At 34.4% G+C, this 24,993-nt stretch overlaps 2 protein-coding genes across 5 annotated transcripts; one reads left to right on the top strand and one right to left on the bottom strand.

Moving 5' to 3' along the window:
* The first annotated feature begins 4,037 nt into the window (after positions 1-4,037).
* On the top strand, positions 4,038-12,665 carry LOC117692661 (salivary glue protein Sgs-3-like). 2 transcript variants are annotated; one of them, XM_066077813.1, is made up of 10 exons: positions 4,038-4,438; positions 6,315-6,353; positions 6,851-6,883; positions 8,150-8,182; positions 8,798-8,839; positions 9,057-9,089; positions 9,274-9,306; positions 9,459-9,491; positions 10,591-10,632; positions 12,321-12,665. In XM_066077813.1, exons 1-10 carry the CDS (start codon positions 4,135-4,137, stop codon positions 12,452-12,454), a joined length of 726 nt encoding a protein of 241 aa, XP_065933885.1. In that variant the 5' UTR covers positions 4,038-4,134; the 3' UTR covers positions 12,455-12,665. The 2 variants fall into 2 exon arrangements, with proteins under 2 accessions (XP_065933885.1, XP_065933886.1); XM_066077814.1 differs by lacking the exon at positions 9,459-9,491 and having other exon boundaries at positions 4,040-4,438.
* A 2,774-nt stretch (positions 12,666-15,439) lies between these two features.
* Positions 15,440-19,193, bottom strand: LOC105321498 (flavin-containing monooxygenase 5). 3 transcript variants are annotated; one of them, XR_010712456.1, is made up of 7 exons: positions 18,556-19,193; positions 18,367-18,422; positions 18,056-18,243; positions 17,157-17,509; positions 16,949-17,052; positions 15,660-16,819; positions 15,440-15,622 (listed from the first exon to the last, which is right to left on the bottom strand). XR_010712456.1 is itself a non-coding variant. In XM_011419776.4 (6 exons), the coding sequence occupies exons 1-6, from the start codon at positions 19,118-19,120 to the stop codon at positions 16,469-16,471; spliced, it is 1,617 nt and encodes a 538-aa protein (XP_011418078.3). In that variant the 5' UTR covers positions 19,121-19,193; the 3' UTR covers positions 15,440-16,468. The 3 variants fall into 3 exon arrangements, 1 of the variants encoding a protein (XP_011418078.3); XR_010712455.1 differs by having other exon boundaries at positions 15,440-16,167; positions 16,279-16,819; XM_011419776.4 differs by having other exon boundaries at positions 15,440-16,819.
* Between the last annotated feature and the right edge of the window lie 5,800 nt (positions 19,194-24,993).

Here is a 24,993-nt window from a genome sequence, read left to right as displayed (position 1 = left end):
TGATACCTGCATCAATAAAATTTTTGCCGGATCTACTTTTCTCAACTGTTCTGATCTAACACTATTTATAGAACGGGAATTTCAAAGATAAACACTGTCAACAAAATGTAAAGTTGTGTCTGTTTTATTGTCAGCAAACAAAATGCAACCTTGTGAATATAAAAACTTGAAAGTTTAACCTTCAAAAATAAACAAAACACATTGTTTGATTCACGAAATAGAAAATTAAGCGTCTTCTCACGATTTCGTCTGCTTGAGATCAATCAACATTTACAGCGAGGCTGGCTGTTCCTTTTCCAGGAATATTATAACGAACATATAGGCCTATAAACTTTCACGATGATTTTTAAATTTACACACGTGAATGATCGGTCATCAGAATATAAGCGTCGTAAAGAAAAGCTATGAGTAATGCATCAACTCCTTCGGCGCATTCCAAGCGGCAGATATACAATTTAAGTACATCACTGGCTATCTAGTTACCACAACGTTTACAAAAGTCGCTTATACATACTATTTTTTGTCGACATATCAGCTATTTTCGTCCACGATCGCCTTTCCTTGGATGGTTATGTCCAGTTGCATATTCCAGCGATCTCACATGAAAACTAGTTTTATTACGAGTTTTTCTGCACAGTGAATAATATCACAAGCTATCGCATGTATTTTCCTTTCGTTTTCAATTCAGCCGGTTCAGATTTTAACTCACTATTTGTGTTTAATCCATTAAATTCAGCTCAATAAGCTCTGCATCAACTGAAGGCGCATCCATTTTGAATATTGTTGCTGTTGTTGTTTTGTATTCATACGCGCCGCTTCATTTACATTATTTTCATTTTTGATCAATGACACTTCACATTTTTTTATTTGAAAATGTTTTATTAAATGATAAGAAATAAAGATAATAATTTTTCTATTGATCGACGTATCAAAGAAAAAATTGACCGGAAAACTTTTTCATCAATGCGCTACGCGCATTGATGAAGTTTTCCGGTCAATTTTTTCTTTGATACGTCGATCAATAGAAAAATTATTATCTTCATTTCTTAAATCAATTAAAAGAATCCAAAGTGTGAAAAACACACATAGATAAAAATTGGAATGAAGGAATGAATTCAATATTTAACGTTATTTGTTTTATACGATATAAAATGGTTTGGGGCAGTTTACGCTTTATAAACTACGAAGCGGTTTATAAAAAAGCGTCAACTGTTTCAAACCATTTTATATCGTATAAAACTAATAAATATTGAATTCATTGCTTATAATTTATTTATTTTTTACTTTTCATCGTAGATAAAAACGGTCATTTGACGTGAAATTGTACAAAATTCAAACGTAACGTCAGGCGTATTGATACGTTTTTGACGTTAGTCTTACTATGACGTAGGCAACATTCTTTATACAATATTAATTTTTTTTTTAGCCAATCAGATAGCGCGTTACAACCAGAATTAAGTTATTAAACAATAATTTAATTCTGGTTGTAACGCGCCTTCTGATTGGCTAAAAAAATTATTTTATATCGTATAAAGAATGTTGCCTACGTCATAGTAAGACTAACGTCAAAAACGTATCAATACGCCTGACGTTAGGTTTGAATTTTGTACCATTTTACTTCATTTTAAAGGTCAAATAACCGTTTTTATTTACAATGAAGAGTAAAAAAATTAAATTATAAGCAATGAATTCAATATTTATTAGTTTTATACGATATAAAATGGTTTGAAACAGTTTACGCTTTTTTATAAACCGCTTCGCGGTTTATAAAGCGTAAACTGCCCCAAACCATTTTATATCGTATAAAACAAATAAATATTGAATTCATTCCTTAAATCAAAAAGAGATGAATTTAAAAAAAAATGCACAGCTCCAATATTACTCTTTCACATCAATTAAAGATATACATTTTCATATTGTAATTACTTAATCATATTAATAAAAAGATGTACGTTTTCATAATTGTAATTTCTTTATTACATCAATTTTAAAAATATATACAAACGTTTAAATATTGTTATTACTTAATAACATTAATATAAATGTTGACGTTTTTATATTGTAATTACTTTATTACATCAATTAGAATATTTATTTTTTGTATTATAGTTACTTTATAACATCATTAGTTGAAATATTTACGTTTTCCTATAGTAATTACTTTATCACACAAATTTTAATTATATAAGTTTTAATATTGTACCTATTTTATCACATCATTTGAAATACTTTCTTTTTATACAAGTATTTCTAATTTCTCTATTAATCAATTAAAACATTTTCCTCTTCATATTGTTAATTAATTTATTACATCAATTTAAATATTTACGTTTTCATTTGTAATTACTTTATCACATCAGTTAAAATATTCTTTTACATTGTTATTACTTTGGTACATCAATTAAAACATTAACGTTTAGATATTATGAGGTAGATTAATGGCGATCATGAACGATGGTTGTACGAGAGAGAGAAGAAAAGACAAGACATACGGTCTCTTTTTCGGCAAAAAAAACTGAGTTCAAAATAATATCCGTTACAAAGGCTAAACTGAATTATTATAGAGAAAAAAAAAATATGTAAGAATCTGTGAGTATATCATTACATACTCAGTGATAAACGATTTAATGATTTAACGTTGGAATTAGAAAGACACAGTGTATCATTTCGGAACTGAACTAGTTTTACTTTCTATTTTCAGTTTCTTACTGATTTGACCAATGATTTCTTGAGCTCGGGCGCATAGACAAATTATTTATAATTTATTGTAAAAGTCACCGCAATAAAGTGGCTTCGATCATCAATCGCCATAGAAAGTTTCATAGTTTGAACATAAGTAAAGTATTAGAAATACAATCAAAGTAAACTTCACATATCATTGTAGCTGATATATCTGTTTATGAGAATGCGTAAAGAAGGATAACTTTGATCTAAACCTATACTTCGGTTGGTTTTTATTTTTTTTTTGGGGGGGGGGTGTTCAGAAGAAACCTCATTTAAGCAGATGGAATTCATGTTTTTTGCTGAAATTTTTTTTCTAAAAATATATCATTTCTAAACTAATTTTCTTTCAACTTCTGATGCAGATAAAATTTTTTTTACACAAAACAGAGCAATACGAGACAGAAACAAACATACCAATATATATGTATGTACAATATCAACACAGGAATGTACATATGAGACTTAACAGAGCAATGGACCAACAGACATACACAGAACAAAAGCAATAGTTTGTCTTTGATCAACCATTTAAGAATATTGATGATGTTTTCCCGTTTACGATGGGCGTGTGCGGTCTTAATGATTAATGATAGAAAATCCTGAGATCGTGTCTTGAAGTGCTTCTTTGGAGGATTTGGGCTGTCTTCTTTATTGGTAATATAGACAATCGTAAATTCTAAGATAGATGTTGATTGTGCATAAAGAATAATGGCGGTATTTGTTCCTTGTTTCGTTCTGAGGGGCGACACTTGAGTTTCCCCTCGTGTATCCAGGTTAATTTCAAAGCGAGTCTTTAAAAGTCTTACCCAAAAACTTAGGTTTGTGATACTTGGGTGTTTGACAATAATCCATAGTTTGGGCGACTTTACACGCTGTTTTTTTTTCGTTGTGTTTATATTATTTTCTTTTTCTTTCTACGTGCAATGTTGATGATCTAATTTTTTTCATTTTAAAATTGCAGACTTTTTAAAATAATATACCAATTATAGCAGATTAAATTGTAGCACGGCTAATATTTGGGGTTTAATATTTGGTATTATACCATTACTCACAGATGTATCTGAACGGAATGATGAGAAAACAGTGGACTGCATCTCTTTCACCTTTATTGGATTAAAAACTTGAATATATTCTAGATTAATTTGACTTTGTTACATCGTATAAAATGAAATGTAAAAAATGAGCTCTTTTTAATCGCAAAATATATTACTGGACCAATTGTCAGTTATAAATTCCATTTTAGGCACAACACTTTAGAAGGAATGAACAACGTCTTACATTTTATCTCGTGTAAATAACCCGTATATCCTACGTACAGTTGGTGAGGTCTCGTGTAAATAACCCGTATATCCTACGTACAGTTGGTGAGGTCTCGGGGGTTGTGCAGATGCAGGTCGATCTCGGTCCATCATGAGTCCCAGGTCCAGAAAGGAGCTGACATTTGTTTTGTTTCTGACAGTCCTTATTTTTCGATCATATTGTATACCACAATGCACAGCATCAAAGTACTGCCAGATTTTGATATGGGGTCCATGGTCATCTTGTTCTTCGGGGTGCGGACAGGGGGTAAGGTACCGACAGCCTGGGTTGTGTTGCCCCCCGGGGACGACTGCCCAGACCATCTATGAGGAATGCGCGGTAAAACGCTGTAACATGATGGAGAGAGAGTACAACCAGACGGACACCTGTCTGTCCACGGACACCTGTACCACAGGTAGGCAACTAACTTGACCCTATCATACTGAATTTGATACACAGAATTCGGAGGTCATTTTTTAAAAAACAAAAAAAGTTCTGTATATTCAGCAGTATTGTTTTATTTACTATTCAATGACATTTTGATTTTAAATATCTGAATTGAAAATATTTTATTGCACGAAATACGAAATAATTATACGTTCGTTTATCTTATGAGTTCTTCTCCCTAAACTATAATGTAATGATACATAACTGTCGTTAAGAAATAATTTACACAGATAACAAAATCATAGATAATATTTGGACAGATAACAAAGTACACATAAAAAATCAACAGCTGAATCTGTTTCATGAATTTATGTCTGACCATAAGGGGAAAAATACAATTATCTGAATCGGTAGATAAGGTACTATTGCGGGTGTATAAATAACAATCAACTAATTCAACCTTAGTAATATATCCATAAATTATGCCTAACGTTCGAATATTTCTTACGAAAACAAAATAAAAGGTGTAATACCTTAGACGCTGTATCTTAATTGGATCGGTTGGGTACTTCTCTTTGTTATATCATTGTAAAAAATGTCTGTGTACATGAAGTAATACCGACAAAAAGTCCAACAAAACGATCGTTAATTTAACAAGTCAAACAAATGCAATGCTTACTGCTCTCTGTCTGCCCAGCATCAAAATTGTTAGATTATACTAATATATTCGTACGATCTCGACGGAATGAAAATAGCAGAGAGTCAGTGCGTTGCCCTCTGCAATTATACTTGTATCTGAAACAACGGTTAAAACAAAACAACTGTTGACAGGGATTCGGGCAATATATGATTTGTTGGGCCTTCAGACACAAATATTGCCTTCAGCCAAATGCAATATTTTTCTTCAGGTCCAACAATTCATATCTTGCCCTCACAACCATTAAGAAGTTTAACATATACGCACCGAATTGACATTTTGACTCAACGCAATCTTTTATAAATGTGTGAACAATCATAGTGATTATTTTGTTGCTTTAAGTTGTTATTATTTTTAATGATGATTAATGAAAATTCCTTTCATACAAAACCAAATAATGAACCAGTTGAATATACATTTGTTTGTGTTCCTATATTTTTTTTTAAACTGCACTCTGACGTGTCATTTCCATAAATGAATGAATCAATCGTAAGAGTTGATTAAAGTAAATATACATCAGCATGCTAAATAAAAGAAACTGCCAATTTGTCTAATATGGTAATTTGAGTCTGAAATCACCATAATTATTTCGTGCAGCCCGTGATTTTTCTAAGGTTGCTAAAGGTTTTGACCAATCGATAAACTGGTTAAAATTGGACTGTGTTGATTTAAGTCCTGTCAGTTTCTACAGAGCTATGAATTACAATCTGTTTCCGAAAAAATAAAGGAAATTAAAGTCGGTGGATGTAAATATTATTTTGTGGTTGAATGAAACATTTGTTCATTGAAAGCAGGGACTCTACTGAGTAACGTCCGACATCTAAACTGTTGTATTATTTTTCCAAATATTTGCTGTTCCTTCTATGTAACATATTGATTGACAATAACGATTATTGCAAATTTTTATACACCTTATATGAATAATAAAACAAACGATTAATAAAGAAAATTACATATTCTACTGCCTATCACCAAGGAAGCGCTTAAACATTTTAAAAACTGTTTGAACTATACTTTGTCTCTTTGACAAAGACATGGGAATCCTTAAAAGTCTCGGATTAGATTGAACATAATTTACTTGCAAATTAAAATTGAATATTTCTCTCTCTCTCTCTCTCTCTCTCTCTCTCTCTCTCTCTCTCTCTCTCTCTCTCTCTCTCTTCTCTTTCTCTCTCTTAAATTGAAATATTTTTATTTTCATTTTCAGCTCCAAGGGACACAACCTCTGTCACCGTATTGAGTACATGTACGTTGTCGTTAAAAGAATAATAACTAAAAATTGTACAGATGTCAAATTATACTTATGGATACTTTTCAAAAGGGCAAGCTTTTTATTACATGTTATATGTGTAATAAAACAGTAAGCTATTTTGGATTAATGAATGCATATCTTAAAAGACAAAAGGGTAATAATTCAAAAATATGCATTAATTTACTGAAATGAATGTGTTTTTGTATTGAATTAAAGATGAATAATCTTGTTGACGTACATTAAAAGTATCAGCAGTAACGTACATACTTTTTTGTAATGTTTATTAACAAAACAATAAATATATACATTAACCAACTTTAAAATAAATGTACTCTTTATGAGGTTAAACATAACTCATAGAATAGGTATTTTAGAGAAAAACCAGGTCAGATCATCATTCTCTCTCTCTCTCTCTCTCTCTCTCTCTCTCTCTCTCTCTCTCTCTCACACACACATTGCTGTTGTTTTATACTTCTTTATTTTTTTAATAGCTACAGAGAAGACAACTATTCGAGAAACATCAGGTAAGTGGTCTAGACACTCCAATACAATCTGATCTCTGTAGTACAGTATATTGCTACAAGACTTCTGTGGTACAATTTATTGCTACATTTCTTCCTAATTACAATATACTGCTACAAATCTTCTGAAGTACAAAATATTGCTACAAGTCTTCGTAGGTACAATATATTGCTACAAGTCTACTGAAGTACAATATATTGCTACAAGTCTTCTGTAGTACTATATGTTGCTACAAGTCCTTTGTAGTACTATATATTGCTACAAGTCTTCTGTAGTACTATATGTTGCTACAAGTCTTTTGTAGTATAATACATTGCTACAAGTATTCTGTAGTATTATATGTTGCTACAAGTCTTCTGTAGTACTTTATATTACTACAAGTCTTTTGTAGTATAATACATTGCTACACGTTTTCTGTAGTATTATATGTTGCTACAAGTCTTCTGTAGTACTATATGTTGATACAAGTCTTCAGAGGTACAATATATTGCTACAAGTCTACTGAAATACAATATATTGCTACCAGTCTTCGGTAGTATTATATGTAGCTACAAGTCTTCTGTAGTACTATATGTTGATACAAGTCTTCGGAGGTACAATATAGTTCTACAAGTCTACTGAAGTACAATATATTGCTACCAGTCTTCGGTAGTATTATATGTAGCTAAGGTCTTCTATAGTACTATATATTGCTACGAGTCTTCTGTAGTACTATATGTTACTACAAGTCTTTTGTAGTATAATACATTTCTACAAGTATTCTGTAGTATTATATGTTGCTCCAAGTCTTTTGTAGTACAAGCTATTGCTACAAGTCTTTTGTAGTACAATATATTGCTACAAGTCTTCCTTATCATTATATGTTGCTACAAGTCTTCTGTAGTACTAAAGATCGCTACAAGTCTACTGAAGTACAATATATTGCTACAAGTTTTCTGTAGTACTATTTATCGAAACAAGTCTTCTGTAGTATTATATATCGCTACAAGTATTCTGTAGTATTATATGTTGCTACAAGTCTACTGTAGTACAATATATTGCTCCAAGTCTTCTGGAGTACTATATGTTGCTCCAAGTCTTCTGAAGTAGTATATGTTGCTACAAGTCTTCTGTTATACAATATATTGCTTCAAGACTTCTATAGTACTACAGATGTATATATCGCTACAATTTAGTCTTCTGTTGTATGATATGTTGCTACAAGTCTACTGTAGTACAATGTATTGCTACAAGTCCTCTTAGTACATGTATATTATTTCCGTTTTCAGCCCGGACAGACACAACCTCACAAAGCGTTTCCGGTAAGTTACTGACTCTGAGAACCGTACGATTTAATGACATACACTAAACAAAACTTCTAAGTGTTCACCCTTATAAATTGAATAATTTAAAAATAACGAAATGAAATAATGGGATTTTTCAACATTTCATAACTGATACATCTTTTCTTCAACAGCATAAATAAAATCAATTATCTGTGATAAAACATCAAAACATTAAATTATTTTTCTTTTATATGATTAATAGGTTTTTGTGATTTTATTCCATTGCTGTCCAAGTCCAATTGCCGTTCAAAGTTTGGATAAAGCAGAGGGCTTTCTTTTTATTATTAGCAATAAATTTTCAAAAGTTGACCCCCCTCCTCTTTGAAATTTTTTTTTTGTTTATTTTCAAGTCGAATACATGCAAGAATTTTATATATTTATGGAATTAAAAAAATTAAGCATGTTTGCAAAACTTTTCCCAAATGTGTGGATGGTCATCATCATCATCATCATCATCATCATCATCATCATCATCATCATCATCATCATCATCATCATCGAAATTACTGTTGATGCTTTGTCATGCAAACATTCACCCCCACCCCCTCAGTCCTCCCACTCTTCCTGATTGTGTTGTGTCTATCCTAACAGTTGACGGAGAGACAACAAACGTTCGGCGGTCCGTGGCTCCATGTAAGCAAATAGATATTTATATTTGTTGGTTTTTATTATAATAAGCAGTTCTTTCATGTGGTTTTTTTTTTAAATGGTTATACCATTTTGACACATCTTATCTATACAACTATACAAAACTCAGCTTAGTCTACAGTACGATTCTTCCTTTCTCTCTCTGTCTGTGTCTGTCTGTCTCTCTCTCTCATTTTTTACGATTTTTCCCTCGATATTTCAGCTACAAGAGAAACAACAGAGCAGGTCATATCGGGTGAGTAGTAGATACTAAATATAGACTCGTAAGACAAGTAAATATAGACAAGTAAATATAGACACGTAAACATAGACACTTATCAGATTCTAAGTGAATGCCCCCCTCTCTCTCTCTCTCTCTCTCTCTCTCTCTCTCTCTCTCTCTTTCGTATTTTCTAATGCTTTTCTCTCGAATTTTTCAGCAACAAGAGGAACAACAAAGCAGAGCACAACGGGTGAGTAGTAGACGGGTAAATATAGAAACTAACCAGTCAGAGTGATAGCCCCTTCTCTCTCTCTCTCTCTCTCTCTCTCTCTCTCTCTCTCTGTCTCTCTATCTCTCTCTTCTCTCTCTCCTTAAATTTTATTACTTTTTTCCCTTTTTCAGCTACATATGTGACGACTGAACGAGGAGAGTTTGGTAAGTACAAAATGATAACTGATAACAATATTCCGACAAAACTGTGTATCTCATTTAATGCTTTCATATCACCACTTAACACTTCTGTATGACCGTCGTTTTCTTTGAGTTAGAATTTATCAACCTTTTGTCAAGTAAATCTTCAAGACATCTTTGAATCTCTTAATAACGCATCGCCTTGTTTTTAATTCTTTCTTGTGTCAATACTGTGATTATGCCTCTACCTTAAAAGCATAATTTAGAATTTTTTTTCTACAAAAAAAAAATTAAGATTTCTAGAACCTAATCTACTATGTGGTAGCAGCTGTTAGCAAAGTGCAATATCCTATTCATATATATATATATCTCTAAATACACACAGGAGTTTGGGGGATGGGGGTACGTTAAACTCATAGTGGAAGACGTATTTTTAACTTAAATTTTAAGTTATATACATATGTTTGACCAACTAATATATTTGTCTTAAGATATGGAAATATCATTTATTAGATAAATAATGATAATTGACTCAAAAAGAGCCATCCAAACTTTATAATTTTGAAAATATTTTCCCCTATAGATCTTCACCTTCTTGTGATGTAAAGTTTTAATATCATTATTAAAGAAGGAAACTGGTATGAAGAATTGTGGTTCAATGAAAAAAAAAATTACCGCTCTGAATAAGAATGTAGACCGGCTTTGATAAGAAAATAGAACTTTATCATATGTTACCTTTTGGAAACTTTAACCCTCTTTCTAATCTCAGCTTCAAATATTGACAAGAGATTTACCGAATAGAGGGTAAGCTGGCCTTCCGCTGTATCTGTAATTTAGGAGGTTTACTGATCAGAATAAGAACACCGCCGTCAGATCCTATGGCCTGATTGAGGGGGCTGGCTGGTCGGGGCCGTTTTTTAGAGACTATATTAGTCATCTTTAGAAGAACTCTGTATGAGGATAAATGAAAATATTGAAATTGTAAAGCGAACATATTAGGAATTTTTCTTTTCGAAATAAATGTTTTTTGCCAATTGTTATTATTATTGAATTTAAGTATTCAAAAGCAGATGCCACATTTTTGTTATAATTGATTACTAAAGTATTTTTCTTTTGTTTCCAGATTTTCCGAAAAAGACAAAACTAAATTTCCCCTACCCTTTCGGTACGTATGTGAATATATTATTTCTTATGGGCATGTCCGTGTGAAAAGCATTTTCCCCCTCGCCTTCGAATTCTACAACTTACAATTTTACAAGACTGGTTTGAAAAACTCTTGTTTGGTCATGTTCATTTTTCAATCATTCTTTGGAATAAATACTTTATTTTGTATTTTGTGTGTATTCTTGTACATACACTGAAACCAACCTAAATCTGATTTTATTGAGTATAAGAGCCGTTTTAAAAAGAGCTTGGACTTTCGGTAGGATGGTACTATCCAGTTTGAATGGAATCCGGATAGGGCCATGTAGTACACAATCGCATCCGCACCATCGATGTTTGCGTCCATAGTGCACTGGTACGATAATGCGATGACGAGGAAGCGATGGAGCGCTCTAGCTGTGCTTAATTTTTAGCTCACCTGAACCGAAGGTTCAAGAGGGCTTTTTGGATCACCTGCTGTCCGTTGTCAGTTTGTCCGTCCGTCTGTAAACTTTTCCCACCATTGACTTCTTCTCTTAAACCGCTGGGCCAAATTTAACCAAACTTTGTACAAAGCATCCTTATGTAAAGGGAATTTAAAATTATAAAAATAAAGGTCGTAACCTTTTTTTAAAAGGGAGATAATTGCGAAACAGTGAGTAAAGGGTGAGTGTCTTTAAAAATCTTCTCAAGAACCACCGCAACAGAAATGCCAATATTTACAAAAAACCTAGCTTGCATATATAGTGAAAATTCAAATTATAAAATTGTAAAAATCGTTACCCCCGGACCAAAACTAGAGCCCCAAGTGAGATTCAAAGTTTAACATAGAAATATATTTTATGGAAAATGTTTCTAAAAATTTCTTTTAAGAACTACAAAGCTACAGTTCGTGAGGTTACTATATAGGCAAGCATCCTAAAAGAGTGTAGATTCTAAATTGTTAATGCCAACCATAAACCACAGACCAATACTGGGGCCCCAGAAAGGGGTTCAAAGTTTAAAATAGAAATAGCATATAATACGAAATAGAATGTTACAAGGAAATGTTGTTCAGGTGAGCAATGTGGCCCATGTGAGCCTCTTCTATTGATATCTAGCTGTCTCTGTTTAATGTTTGACATGCTATCTAGTTGTCTTGATTCAATGTTTGACCTAATGTCTTGCTGTGTTTGTTCTATGTTATACCTGGTACCTAGCTGAGTTTGCTCGGCGTTTCTATTTATCTATAGCTGTCTTTGTTCGGTGTTTATTTTGATATCTAGCTATCTTTTGCTAAATGTTTAATCTGATATCTAGCTGTCTTTGTTAAATGTTTGATCTGATATCTAGCTGTCTTTGTTAAATGTTTGACCTGATATTTAGCTGTCTTTGCTCAGTGTATAAACTGATATCTAGCTGTCTTTGTTCAGTGTTTGACCTGATATCTAGCTGTCTTTGTTCAGTGTTTGACCTGATATTTAGCTGTCTTTGTTCAATGTATAAACTGATATCTAGCTGTCTTTGTTAAATGTTTGATCTGATATCTAGCTGTCTTTGTTAAATGTTTGACCTGATATTTAGCTGTCTTTGTTCAGTGTATAAACTGATATCTAGCTGTCTTTGTTAAATGTTTGACCTGATATCTAGCTGTTTTTTATTCAAGGTTTGACCTGATATTTAGCTATCTTTGTTCAATGTATAAACTGATATCTAGCTGTCTTTTTTTAGGATTGGTGACGCTCTTGGTGATATCTTCGCTGATAATGGCTGCCCTCGCTTCCTGTGCAGGTTGTGGTGTTTTTGCTGTCAAGAGGCGCAGGGACAAAAAGCGGAAGAATTCTATCCAACCATACAACACATAGTGTATGGACAATGAAGGTCTATCCGAGTTATCGGTCTTTGTATAAAACTTTTGAGACATTTTTAATATTATAATGAAAACTCTTTTTGGGGGAGGGTTATTTCTACGCAACAACAAGAACATGTTATCCATTCTATATTCTATATCATTCTATAGATATGATATTGAGTGTCAATGAGAGAGAGAGAGAGAGAAAGAGAGAGAGAGAGAGAGATTCCGTTGGCATGCATTTATTGTATTAAGAGGGCTGAATGGTCGTTTTTGGACCTTACTGATTTCGTTTAACAGAAGAGCTTTGTTTAACGATATATAGTAACTTAAAATGTTAGGTAGATCTGTTGGTTAATATCTTAACCACCTAGCCTCCTTAAAGAGGTTGGATTCATTCTGTGCTAAATTCGTATAACCACTTTTTTGAATTATGGTAAAGTGACCTGATTTAAAACTTGCTGTGTAGCTGTATAATGAAAAACTACATATCAAGTTTTAGTTTTATTAAGTTTGATTACAACTGATTACGAAATTAATTATATATGACTCTTTTTTTTAATTACTGATCGGGTATGTCCTTAAAAAATGTTTCATCAAATATTAATTTTAATAGCGCATAAAACGACAACTGGCTTATTCAGTACTCCCAGATTGTTTGTTCTTCTTTTCCTACTTGGATCTCCGACTCTTTTTTAAATATATAAAGAATTGCAATGCGTCACCATCAATTGTTACCTTTGTATGCGGATATTCAGTTACTTGCGTAATTTATTACACAGATGCAGATATCAAAACGAACGTATAATATACTATTTTTAAACCGTGTACTTATCGGGTTTCTGGTTTTTTTCTGCTGGGTATTTATTTCAGATGCACTAGGACTTCCTCTCTGTGTCAGTGTGTCAGTAGAACAAGGGTGGGACAGGGCACGGTGCTGATTTAGCAACTTTCCCGCTTCATCGAGAATACTCCCGTAAAGTGTCCCAGTGTCCGATCTGTAGTTCTGTAACGTGGCGGGGAAATTCGGGCTGACATGTCATGGGCAAATATTTACGGCATGTCGAATTTCCCCGTACATCTACAGATCTATACTGTAGCTACGTCGGCAAGCGCCTTGTGGGACTTTGTCATACTAGACTAAGTGTTCCAATTTATATAATAAGCAAATATCTTAAATCCAAATATTAATTAAAAGAAAAAACTGCAAGAAATACCGATGCTATGAGGATTAAACATGCGAGTTGTGTTTGAAATACTTATATAACCTAGAATTTACTGGGTATATCTAGTATGAATGCAAAATTTACAAAGTAACAAATATGAGGACTGTTAAGTAATAAGCATATGTTTAATGTACAGTTGTACATTTAGCTACATAGTTACCAACAAAATAATTGTATGTACAAAAATATATACATTATAGGCTGCAAATTCCAAGTCAGAATTTTTTTTTCTGATTCATGAGATAGTCGAACAAATCATAATGTACCAAATGCAGCAATCCTTTAGAAGCTTTGGCTAAAGCAAAAGACAACATATTTTATTCACTACCTACGATATGGTTTTATATTCAAAATACTTTGTTATAGTTCTGGTATAATGTATTTCAATACAATTTCTGCAAATTAGAATGCGGCTTTTTCTCTCCACTTAACGACATTTCACTGTTATGAAATATGCTGTACAAGACTAACTCCTACAAAAGTAAGTGATCTGTATCCTCTTCTTAATGCTCAGAACTTTGTCTAAGGATGTTTTCACACTGGAATCGTACTAAAAAATGATAATACAAGCTTCTTTGTTCTTGACATCCAAATAAATCTAATTATTTGCCATTACTGAAAAATGGTTTTTAAGAAGGGGTATTGTTCCAAAATATAACCAAGGTACGATGCAATGACGTGATTCCGGCTACATGAGAACGTGGGTCAGCTATCACTACCACGGACAGTATCACATTTTCTCTTTACCCCGCGCGCTTGATATCGCAATGAGCTCAACGTTAAGGCTATTGCGTAAATGATATACGAATACTCTATCCAAATTTGTAACGTAATTCCGAATAGAATATTGTCTTCCGCTCAAAACCTGACATATGAGTGACCCACTGTCCCACTGACCCACTCAAATCGCGGTTAAAGAGTTCTGTCGCAACATGACCAATATTTCGTCAGGGTCGGAGCATTTACAGTTGTAACAAATATATATAGGGTTGTATTTCTGTGTAATGAAATCTAGTAAGTTCTTTTTTTTTTTTTAGAATTACGTAATAATTGTAACAAGTATGCCGAATTTGATCAAATGGAGTGTAAGACATAAGATGCCAAATAAGCTTTTTCATATGGCTGCTGAAACAAAATGAATGGTATTTTCACCGTTAGAAATTAAGTCCTGTTTTTGTTTTTACGTAAAAATCGCGCTTCTATAATACATTTATCTAATGTCTCTAGTTCGAAGAACTGCATTATGTCCATGACGCATATATGCAACGGAATTAAAATGACAGGTAGTTCATATAAAACCATTTATTCATTGGTAATTACCTGCTCCTGTTAAGACATACATGTAATGACAAATGTACATTCATCGTGTAGAGGTGTATTACTGTCCGGGGTTGGGTGAGAAATACAGTGCGGCATCAATCTCCAGCCACCACAATAATTAAACTAATCCCTGATGCTTTGTAAAAGAACATTTTCACTAATTTTCAGTTTAATAGGAAAGAAGTGGTAATATTTATGTACTTCAAAGTGGTATGCAGCTTGGCTATCTGAAACCGTTGTCATTTCTCTAAACACTGAATAGTATGTAACTTTCTGCATGATAGTGTCAATTTTGCTCGGTTCTTAGCCGGGTTCCTATTTTTAAAAAATTGTCAATGTTTTTTTAAACAATAGTTTAAAACGATATTTTAATTCTTTTTACGAAAATAAATCCTAATATTTGCAGTCGTGTTTTTTTAAACCGTCCACGATAAAATGAAGAAACATCAACCTTTTAGTTTACAAACAATTTATTTCAAATTGCATTCAGGACATGGCACATCTTATTTCACGAATTACATTCGTACATAACTACAAAATCACAAGTGCTCAGTCATTTATACGGGCGAGACTCACCCTGAGGTTTGGCACGTCACATCCAACTCACAAATCGTGATGAACAAAGCAATGTTCACCTTAAACACAAATCGTGATGAGCAAAGCAATGTTCACCTTAAACACAAAGCAATGTTCACCTTAAACATAAATCGTGATGAACAAAGCAATGTTCACCTTAAACACAAAGCAATGTTCACCTTAAACACAAATCGTGATGAGCAAAGCAATGTTCACCTTAAACACAAAGCAATGTTCACCTTAAACATAAATCGTGATGAGCAAAGCAATGTTCTCCTTAAACACAAATCGTGATGAACAAAGCAATGTTCACCTTAAACACAAATCGTGATGAACAAAGCAATGTTCACCTTAAACACAAAGCAATGTTCACCTTAAACACAAATCGTGATGAGCAAAGCAATGTTCACCTTAAACACAAAGCAATGTTCACCTTAAACATAAATCGTGATGAGCAAAGCAATGTTCTCCTTAAACACAAATCGTGATGAACAAAGCAATGTTCACCTTAAACACAAATCGTGATGAACAAAGCAATGTTCACCTTAAACACAAAGCAATGTTCACCTTAAACACAAATCGTGATGAACAAAGCAATGTTCACCTTAAACATAAATCGTGATGAACAAAGCAATGTTCACCTTAAACACAAATCGTGATGAACAAAGTAATGTTCACCTTAAACACAAATCGTGTTGAACAAAGCAATGTTCACCTTAAACACAAATTATGATAAACAAAGCAATGTTCACCTTAAAACATCGAGTTCAAACTGAATATCACAGTGAAGGTTCTTGCACCAATTATACAGAGACACAACATATAATAATGCCAGTAAGTTGATAACACAACATCAATCAAACAACAGTACTAAAAAATTTAAAAAATCACGAGTTTTACTCGCTTTATACAAAAAGAACACATATGAAAAGAAAACAGAGAACAAAGACAACGAAGTACGGCTTGATGAAGCTGGGGACCTGGATTTCTATGCTAAGTCGTCTGGTTTTGGATCTAACTACGTTAGCGGGTTGTATGCCTTTGTGTGACGGCTTCATGCACCGCGAGATGGCGCCCTGGATACTGCGCTTGGCACCGTTCCATTTTCCCGGACCATCTAGCCGGTACTGGCTTGGAAGACACGGTCCGAAGTAACAGCGAGCGGCTAGGTACGGATCTTCCACGAAAAGTTTCACAAGGTTTGGCCGGGCTCCGATTTTCTCTGCGATTTGATCCATATAGTCTATCCAAAACGTCTGAAAGAAACAAAGGAGAGGCCATTGGCACTTTTTCCACAAAACGAGCTATTGTTTAAATTCAATAATGAAAAATCCCAGGAGATAATGCAATGTTTTTCTAAATACTAGTATACGAGATGAACTTACCTGCAAGGTGTGCCTTCGAGAGGATACGTAGGTTGAATTCATCCAATCGCGTTTGTCTTCGATGTCGTTTATCATTTCAGAGTAAGACGGTAACTTGCATTGGCCTGGAAGGTAAAAAATACTTATAAAACCAGGTCCTATCATTTACAAATGTTGTTTTTAGAACAAGTTTTTTATCCGTGTTTCAAACTTGAAAGCGTTAACTTACCGGTAATAAGCCGTGTGTACCATCTACATTGAATTTCAGAGATTGGCATTATGGCTCCGATGGCTTGAACCATTCCCACAATTCCTAGTGTCGGATGTTCCAGATGAGGCGGGAACATATACTTGTACAAACAGGTCCTGTTATCCTCAATCTTCGTTACGGAGTCGTCCAGGAAGTGGATTTTATATTCGTAACCCGTGGCAAACACTACGGCATCTATCTGTTCCGTCGTTCCGTCCACGAAGCTGACGGAAGAGTCCGTGAATTCGTGAACGTCCGGCCGGACCTGCACGGCTCCCATCATGATCCGGAACGGAAGCTCGTCGTTAATTGTGGGGTGTGTCTCAAAACACCTGAAATAGAAAAAAGCGACCCACTCAATTTTATGTACTTATCAAGATTTATTTTATGTACCTCTTTTAAAATATAATTTTAACATTAAAAGACTAAGTAGAACTTTATGAGTTCATGAATATTTCAAATAAATTTGTGAAATTGTATCTATTTTACGACAATTTTTAAAAAAAAATCTAATTGATGTGCTACACAGGATAGACTGCGTTTAATTAAACTAACAGTATGACGTCAGTGTATTGAGTATTTTCCAAGAAACATGCCAGTCAAAGAACAAAATAAAATTACTGATACGTTTTAATATTGACATTAAGGACCAAAAAGAAAAAAAAATGTTCATTTATAAATGATGAAATGTAACCAATTCCGATTGAAATCAAAAGTTTTTTTAAAAATAAAATTATCATATTTTCTACTTTATGTATTTTGATCACGAATTTAATAATTTGAATTGATCGGGATTGGTTCGATTTGTTGACCCGATGGGTTCCTTTCAGACGTAAAGTTATTTTAAGGCTCGTTTGATTTGATGGTCGTTCCCGTACCTTTGAGACGGTTTCACGCCGTAGGCCTCGTGGTCAAAGTTAAAGCTGCACATCTTCTCCACGCTCCACTGTAGCACGGACTTGGGTAACGTGAACAGGAAACGGCTGTTAGCAATGGCGTCGGCCGGGTATCCCCAGAACCCCTTCCTGCTGACCACCCAGGCCCCACGTCTCGTACTCAAGTAAACCTGCAGAAAATGATGGTATTCTATTAATGATATTAGATTTGATGATATTAATCTCCATAATAACGTAACAATTATTATAATCTTAGTGGTAGTCTGAGATTGAAATCCAAATCTGACACCTACCTGTGAGGCGGTGTGACTGAGGTCTACTGCGATGTCTACACCCGAATTACCAATTCCTGAAGACAAAATAACAATACTCATTTGTCAGTATAGAGTGATCAAATTAAAAAGTGAAACAAAGGTTGAGTTTTCTAAAAAGACTTAAAATTTCCCCATTTCAGCCATCACCAATCTGTAACAAGGACTTACCGACCACCAGGACTCTCTTTCCTTCGAATTCTTTGTTGTCTCTGTAACTGTGTGAGTGCATGTTTGTCCCCGTAAAGTTCTCTAGACCCCTGAATTTAGGGAGATGCGGGTAGGTGTGGTGACCGGTACAAATTAAGACCCCGTCAAAAGTGTCCGTGGTAGGTTCTCCCGCCCCGGGGGTGAAAGTGACCCTCCACCGCCCAGTGTCTTCGTAGTCCTCGGCTGGAACCACCTTGGTGACCGAAGTCTGAAATCGGATGTACTTTAATAAACCGAAGTTGTCCGCGTACATTCGGAAGTACTTCAGGACATATTTGTGAGGCATGAAGGTCGGAAACTCTTCTGGGGGTGGGAAATCGCTAAAGGCCATCATCTCTTTGCTGGTGTTGATGACACAGTTTCTGTACACGCTCCCCTTGCCGATCTTTGGGTTGTCGCTGTAATTCCAGAGCCCCCCGATGTCAGCTTCCCTCTCAAAACACACGGGTTCCATGCCCTCATCCAAGCAGCACTTGATGGCGGTAAGGCCGCTACACCCTGCTCCAATAATCGCCACTCGCTTCATTTTAATTGAATTACAGTCTGCGATTAATAAAACACTGAGCTTCCTCTCCGGCTAAATACCTCGACATATGCCAGTAGCGACCGTGTTTTAAATGTTTATATACACATCGGCGGAGAAGAGCCGGGCGTGGACAGCGAGAAGGCTGACCATTCACCGCGCGCTGAACGCACCAGTAGCCACTGACTCCGGCATCAAAACCGGGATTAAAATTTCACTTCTAGACTTCTCTTTTTATAAAATTGAGAGATCATGTAGCACAGCCCTGTCTTGTCGTTTTTATCTTGGCTTCATATTCTTTAGAAGAAGTTTTTTTTTAATGGAAGGGGGGGGGGTTATAATGCAAATTTGAATCGGTAAAAAACGACACCACTTTCCCCCTCCGTAGAATTTTCAGCGCATGATAAACGAAAATAAAATCAAAAGAAAACCAGGATTTTTTGTCTTTTTTGTAAATCACCGGGCTGGCATCACGGGATTTACGCGCAAAATGTTGTTGCTTGGTACAAAAAGGTAAAATTGATAAAGTTATTGTATTTGTAAGTTTAAAATATGAAAGCATTAATTGGAAATTAACAATGTAGATAGAATTTTTCTTTTTTGCTTGCTAAAAGTGGCAAAAATTAAAACACTACAGAATCATGGCTATTACACCTTGTTTGGCCTCTTCGATGCAAAGATGAATCAAATCGGGAATCTTGTCAGTATTTTTTAAATTAAAAATCCTTTAAACAATACTTTAGCTAACAAAATTATAAACTCATAACTAATTAATTGAGCTAAAGAATTCGCCGTAGGGTAGGTGTTACTTAATTTGGGCAACATATACTATTCATAACGACCGTTTAGGACACTTGCTCTTTAAGGTGACATATGAGATGTGTCCCACGGCAAAGTTTTATATGACATCAAAAGATAAGTTACGCAACTAGTTACCAAAATGTGTATTGAGAGAGAGAGAGAGAGATATTTTTTGAGAATAGTTATACTTTTGTTAGATGAAATCTTTCAGTTGTCCAAGCTTGATATAGGCTACCTTTCAGTCGCATAAAGAAACGCGTCAAAACCATAAGAATTTCAGATAGTGTCAAATGCCTTCATTAATTAGATTTTTGATTATGCAACTTGCAGTACCAATGATAAGAACAATAAGAAACCCAGCATTTATTTTTTATTTCTTCTTTTTTTTTTGAATTTGTATATTTAGCCAATCTGAACCCCCCCCCCCCTTTAATCCAATAATATCCTAGCTTATTGGATGAACTGTTGTTAGCAAGTAAAACCAATGCCACATTTTCACTTAAATTAAGATTTGTAGATTATAAATTGATATTTCGTACGTGTTATTTCGGCGATTTCTATGAATCCAGTCGCCTTTCTGGGCTGCAGTGAAATCTACTTACGGGACAATCTCTGTGGAATGTAAAGCGAGTTACGTAACAAATTCTTGTAATCGCTAATGGCTAATTACTGTCAGTTCACCTTCAAGGTCAGAGAGAGCTGTCCTGACAGTTTCATAATATTTACATAAGACCCACAGTGGTCGCCATATGTTCTACAGTTAAAATATTCATCTACAATTCTGTAGGTTGAATAATAGCATTATTGCGAATATTATTTGATTGGTTAATCATGATCTTAATATGATTAGTTTATTATTTAAATTTTTTGTTTGTTACCAAAGATGTATAATAAAGCAACTAGTGTAATAATATTTCTTACCATATCATTCAGCATACTTATCAAAAGAAATATATAGATGTAAATAACAGATATCAAAAAAAGATTTTATTTACAGGTAGACGATGCTCTTGATTGATTGATTAAATATCCTGTCATTTTCAGTAAACCTGTGCCATGTATCAGATCAATGCATTTTTGTTCATTGTGTACATTTGATATTTCATTTAAAACAACAACAACAAAAAAAAGAAAAAAAGAGGTACAGCAGTAAGATTGCTTTTCTCTCATGGCTTTGGGACCTGAAAAACATTTTGCATTCCTTATTGGCTCTTACTATGTCTACATTTGTTTATTTAACAAGTAGTAGAAAGCGTCGCAAAATGCAGGGACATTTATTATATTAGCACTATTGTGTTTAAATTTGTTTATTGGTAAGCATAATTCGGTCGCAAAAAAGAGGCATATTATCTTTTCCTGGAAATCATAAATCCCGATGCCCCTCGGGAGTTTTCATTACGTGAGTTGTTACAGCCGCCGAGAGCTGAGAGAAACCTTGATCTACAAAATTAACCATTTATTTAATGTGTAGGACGTGAAATGGTCATGTTTTTCTATCCTATAGTTATACCTTAGACCAATTCTAATATTTTAAATTTGTAGCCAGTTTTTCACTTTGGTTATGTTAACTATCAGGTGTTTACCAAATCTTATAATTTGTTTACAAGTACCTATAGTCTTTTCGTTGTACTTTTAATCTATAATGTTGCATCTTGATTTAATGTTTAATTTTATTATCATAATCCGATATAACCAGACGGGCAATATGTAATATAAACAAATCAGCAGTTCCTGGACTGGCAGGTGTCATTAGTCGTCCTTGAAACTTCGTCCAAAGTAAGAATATCAGTCATCGCTCAAGTTCTAGTTCAAAAAAGTCAAGGTCGTCCTGATTCTTGGCTCTGACTCCTACAGACGCTTAACCCACTTGTAGGGAGTGCCAGACACTTCCGTTACTGTCCGGTAATGGCGTCATTCATTCTTACAGCTCCGCGTAAATATTTCGGTCAGTGACCAGTTACGAAACTGACCAGTGTATCTAAAAGAGGCCACTTGTTTATAATAAGATGATTACACAAGCCGCAGAGGAATGCAGTGCCCGTCTTAGCCTCCCTGTCCAGTCGTCGGCCACTCAATCTCTCCGGACGTCTGCCAAATTGAGAGCACCTGCAACGATTCATTTAACTGAATTTCAATGCGCATTTTCTTTTCATTACGCCCAACAAGGCGTGTAGGAATGACCAACTGCCATTGTGCAAAATATCTTTTGCATCCAGACTTATCTACTTATCTTTATAAACCTTTATTTTTAAGAATTGCACATAAACCGCAAGGTTTACATAGAGAAAGAATAAGTACAAGCCCCTTAAAAACTAAATAATTCTGATGAAAAAAACCCACTAATTGGTCATTATTAGCGCTTTAAGCAAAAATATGAATGGATTCTTTAATGGCAGTACATATTAAACAGTGCACATGTACTATGCTGTGGAATGACTCTGCAGTATACGTTTCTTGGGATTTACCTGTCTGACCTTCACGAGATCAGGATGACCCGGAAACTATATGATATACACTGTTGACACGCATGTCACAACACACCATTATAGTTCCGGTTGATGATAGCGAAGAATTCAAACAGGAAACGTGCTGGAAATAGCAAACCAGCTTATTATTAATAAATAAACTATAATTGTTATATTGGCCTGCTGATATATTTTCTTTTTATTCAAACTTTAATGCACAAGTTCATATCTTCACATATATTTAGATTACAGTGTATACACATCACGTATTCACTCCATTTAAGACAACAAGAGATATACAAACACGGTCACATACCAAAGATAAACATGCACATGTACAGAGGAAATACACATCGACAAACACACATATAAATACACAATCAATGTCAAATATTTTCATTAATTGACTCTTTCTCCATGAAAGTTTGAGTATTTGTAGTCGGGGGGGGGGGGGGGGGTTGAAAGAGGGTAAAGAGAGGGGAACACCAGATAACAAAAAGCTAGCCATATCTATGTAAATAATCAAATATTAATAAACTTATCATTTCATTTGCAATGATTTTATGGCAATTTCCTTGCAGGTTTTATAAACAGGCTAATGATATTTGTTTATGATTCCTTTCCATAAATGAAAAGATTTTTAAAACTTTGTCCAAAAATTAATGCTTGAACTGGGAACAAACAATAATATCATTTTCAGTTTTTTCACTTGATCTATTTAATGAACGTCCATTTTTAGTGGTAGAAAAAGGTTTAACCGATTAAAGTGTTTTACTCGCGAAAAATACCCGCAAAACAGTTTCTCGCACCTCTCAAATCCGAACAACTTACGTATGCATCATACAGAAAGGGGGTTCATTGCTCACATTGAAAGATTTCTAACGCTGGAAAAAAAAATGATTTCTACACCTTTTTCTCGGGCAACAGGTGCTGCGAGTACACAACAGGTGAAGGTAAGTATGTACCATCAAAACGCAGCCAGTTGTTCGCTACTTTTAGCTCTATATCGTTGTCTATCTGTGTACTCTGTGAATGATGAAAAACCGGATATAGTGTTCAAACAGTTCAGCATGCGATAAAATCATGAGGGAGAGAGAGAGAGAGAGAGAGAGAGAGAGAGAGAGAGAGAGAGAGAGAGAGAGAGCGTGCGTGGCGAAAGCATACGCGTGAAACACGTGTCACTGTGCACGTTAATTGTCCATTTCCAAAAAAAAATTCTATATAAAATTTTCATTCTCTTTACATGAGAGTTGTCTGCAAAGCATATTTTGAGATTTAAAAAAAATACGTTAAATTCATGTGAGGCACATTTGCAGGCAAAAAATAAATGTTGACCGAAAAAGATTTACATTTAAAACGAAAATTAAAATCTTAATATAGTTATATTTGTTATTAAATTTCTTTCCCATGCAGTTATTTGTTTTTTTAAAAAGACGCGCGGTCATTTTCCCGGAGGAGAGGGGTCTGGCTAGAGAGTCCTGGGAATTTAGAGAACACTGCGAGTTGATGTGAGAAATATTACATATTCTTTCACAAACACAATGACTCAGCATTGTCCGATTAAAGGTTTTTTGTTGTATCCTGACAAGCCATTTACAATATGTAAACGAGTTGCCAGCTGCCGAGGGCTGCTGTATGGAGATAGCATCTCATTATTCTGTGTATACACCCCATCCATGTCAGGCCAACCGCGGGTCACACAAAAAACAAACTGCTTTTTTAATATGTGTGTGTTTGGGGGGGACTTCTTCACCGGCCACTAACCGGACGCCCTGTGATTAAGAATTCAACTTTTAAACCTGAACAGACAAATGAGTCCTTAAACAATAACACAGGGTCTTCCTCTCCAGAATATCTTCTTATTTGTCAACGAGAGAAGAGACGTGAGGCTATCGTTTACAATGGAGTAGACGATACATTTAGAATTTTCACTTATAAATCAACCTGATCGTAAACACGATAGTTCTCTCAAAGTCATGCTGTAGGAAGGACAGGGATAAATCGTTGCTATAAGGTCCGACATGAATACCAGTAAACAGTGTCCATAGCATCTCAAGAATACATGAGACAGGAATATATTTTGGCTTTGAAATAATTGGATATGTATGGTGGCATGCTTTTCTTTTAATTAAGTCGACTTGTCATATCTTGATGTCGACTTGTAAGATAATTATGTTGACTTGTCAGATCTTTATGCTGACTTGTCACGTACTTACGTATTAAAAATTCCATCATTACACCGCTTCAACACCCAATTTGTGCATCCAGTTAACAATTTATTTTCTGACAAGTCGACATAATTATCTGTCAATTCGACATAAATATCTGACAAGTCGACAAGATCATTATTTGAAAAGTTGATGTAAGTCGACATAATTTATTTGACAAGAAGTCATAACATCTGGCAAGTCAACATCATATCATCTAACAAGTCGACTTATAAAAAAAAGGATAATTTTCTTTTTATTTTTTCTGTCAGATAATTATAATGTTAATTTGTCAGATCCTTATATTGACTTGTCAGATTTAATGATGACAAGTAAATGACAGTTTGTGGCATTAACAGGTTTTGACAACAAGATATTGAGCTTTAGTCAGTATGATTATTTT

The sequence above is a fragment of the Magallana gigas genome, chromosome 3 (assembly GCF_963853765.1).
Source record: "Magallana gigas chromosome 3, xbMagGiga1.1, whole genome shotgun sequence".
NCBI lineage: Eukaryota > Metazoa > Mollusca > Bivalvia > Ostreida > Ostreidae > Magallana > Magallana gigas.
The sequence above is the reverse complement of the archived record's forward strand: the minus strand, read 5'-3'. Positions and strand labels throughout refer to the sequence as shown.

What these genes read in the sequence shown, in the direction of transcription:
- LOC105321498 (XM_011419776.4), bottom strand. Translation starts at nt 19,120, where the DNA reads ATGAAGCGAGTGGCGATTATTGGAGCAGGGTGTAGCGGCCTTACCGCC. An exon ending in AAAGAGAGTCCTGGTGGTCG is followed by an intron (nt 18,423 to 18,555) that starts GTAAGTCCTTGT and finishes TTTTGTCTTCAG; the next exon opens with GAATTGGTAATTCGGGTGTA. An exon ending in GGCGTGAAACCGTCTCAAAG is followed by an intron (nt 17,510 to 18,055) that starts GTACGGGAACGA and finishes TTTCTATTTCAG; the next exon opens with GTGTTTTGAGACACACCCCA.
- LOC117692661 (XM_066077813.1), top strand. Translation starts at nt 4,135, where the DNA reads ATGAGTCCCAGGTCCAGAAAGGAGCTGACATTTGTTTTGTTTCTGACA. An exon ending in CACGGACACCTGTACCACAG is followed by an intron (nt 4,439 to 6,314) that starts GTAGGCAACTAA and finishes TTTCATTTTCAG; the next exon opens with CTCCAAGGGACACAACCTCT. An exon ending in AAATTTCCCCTACCCTTTCG is followed by an intron (nt 10,633 to 12,320) that starts GTACGTATGTGA and finishes GTCTTTTTTTAG; the next exon opens with GATTGGTGACGCTCTTGGTG.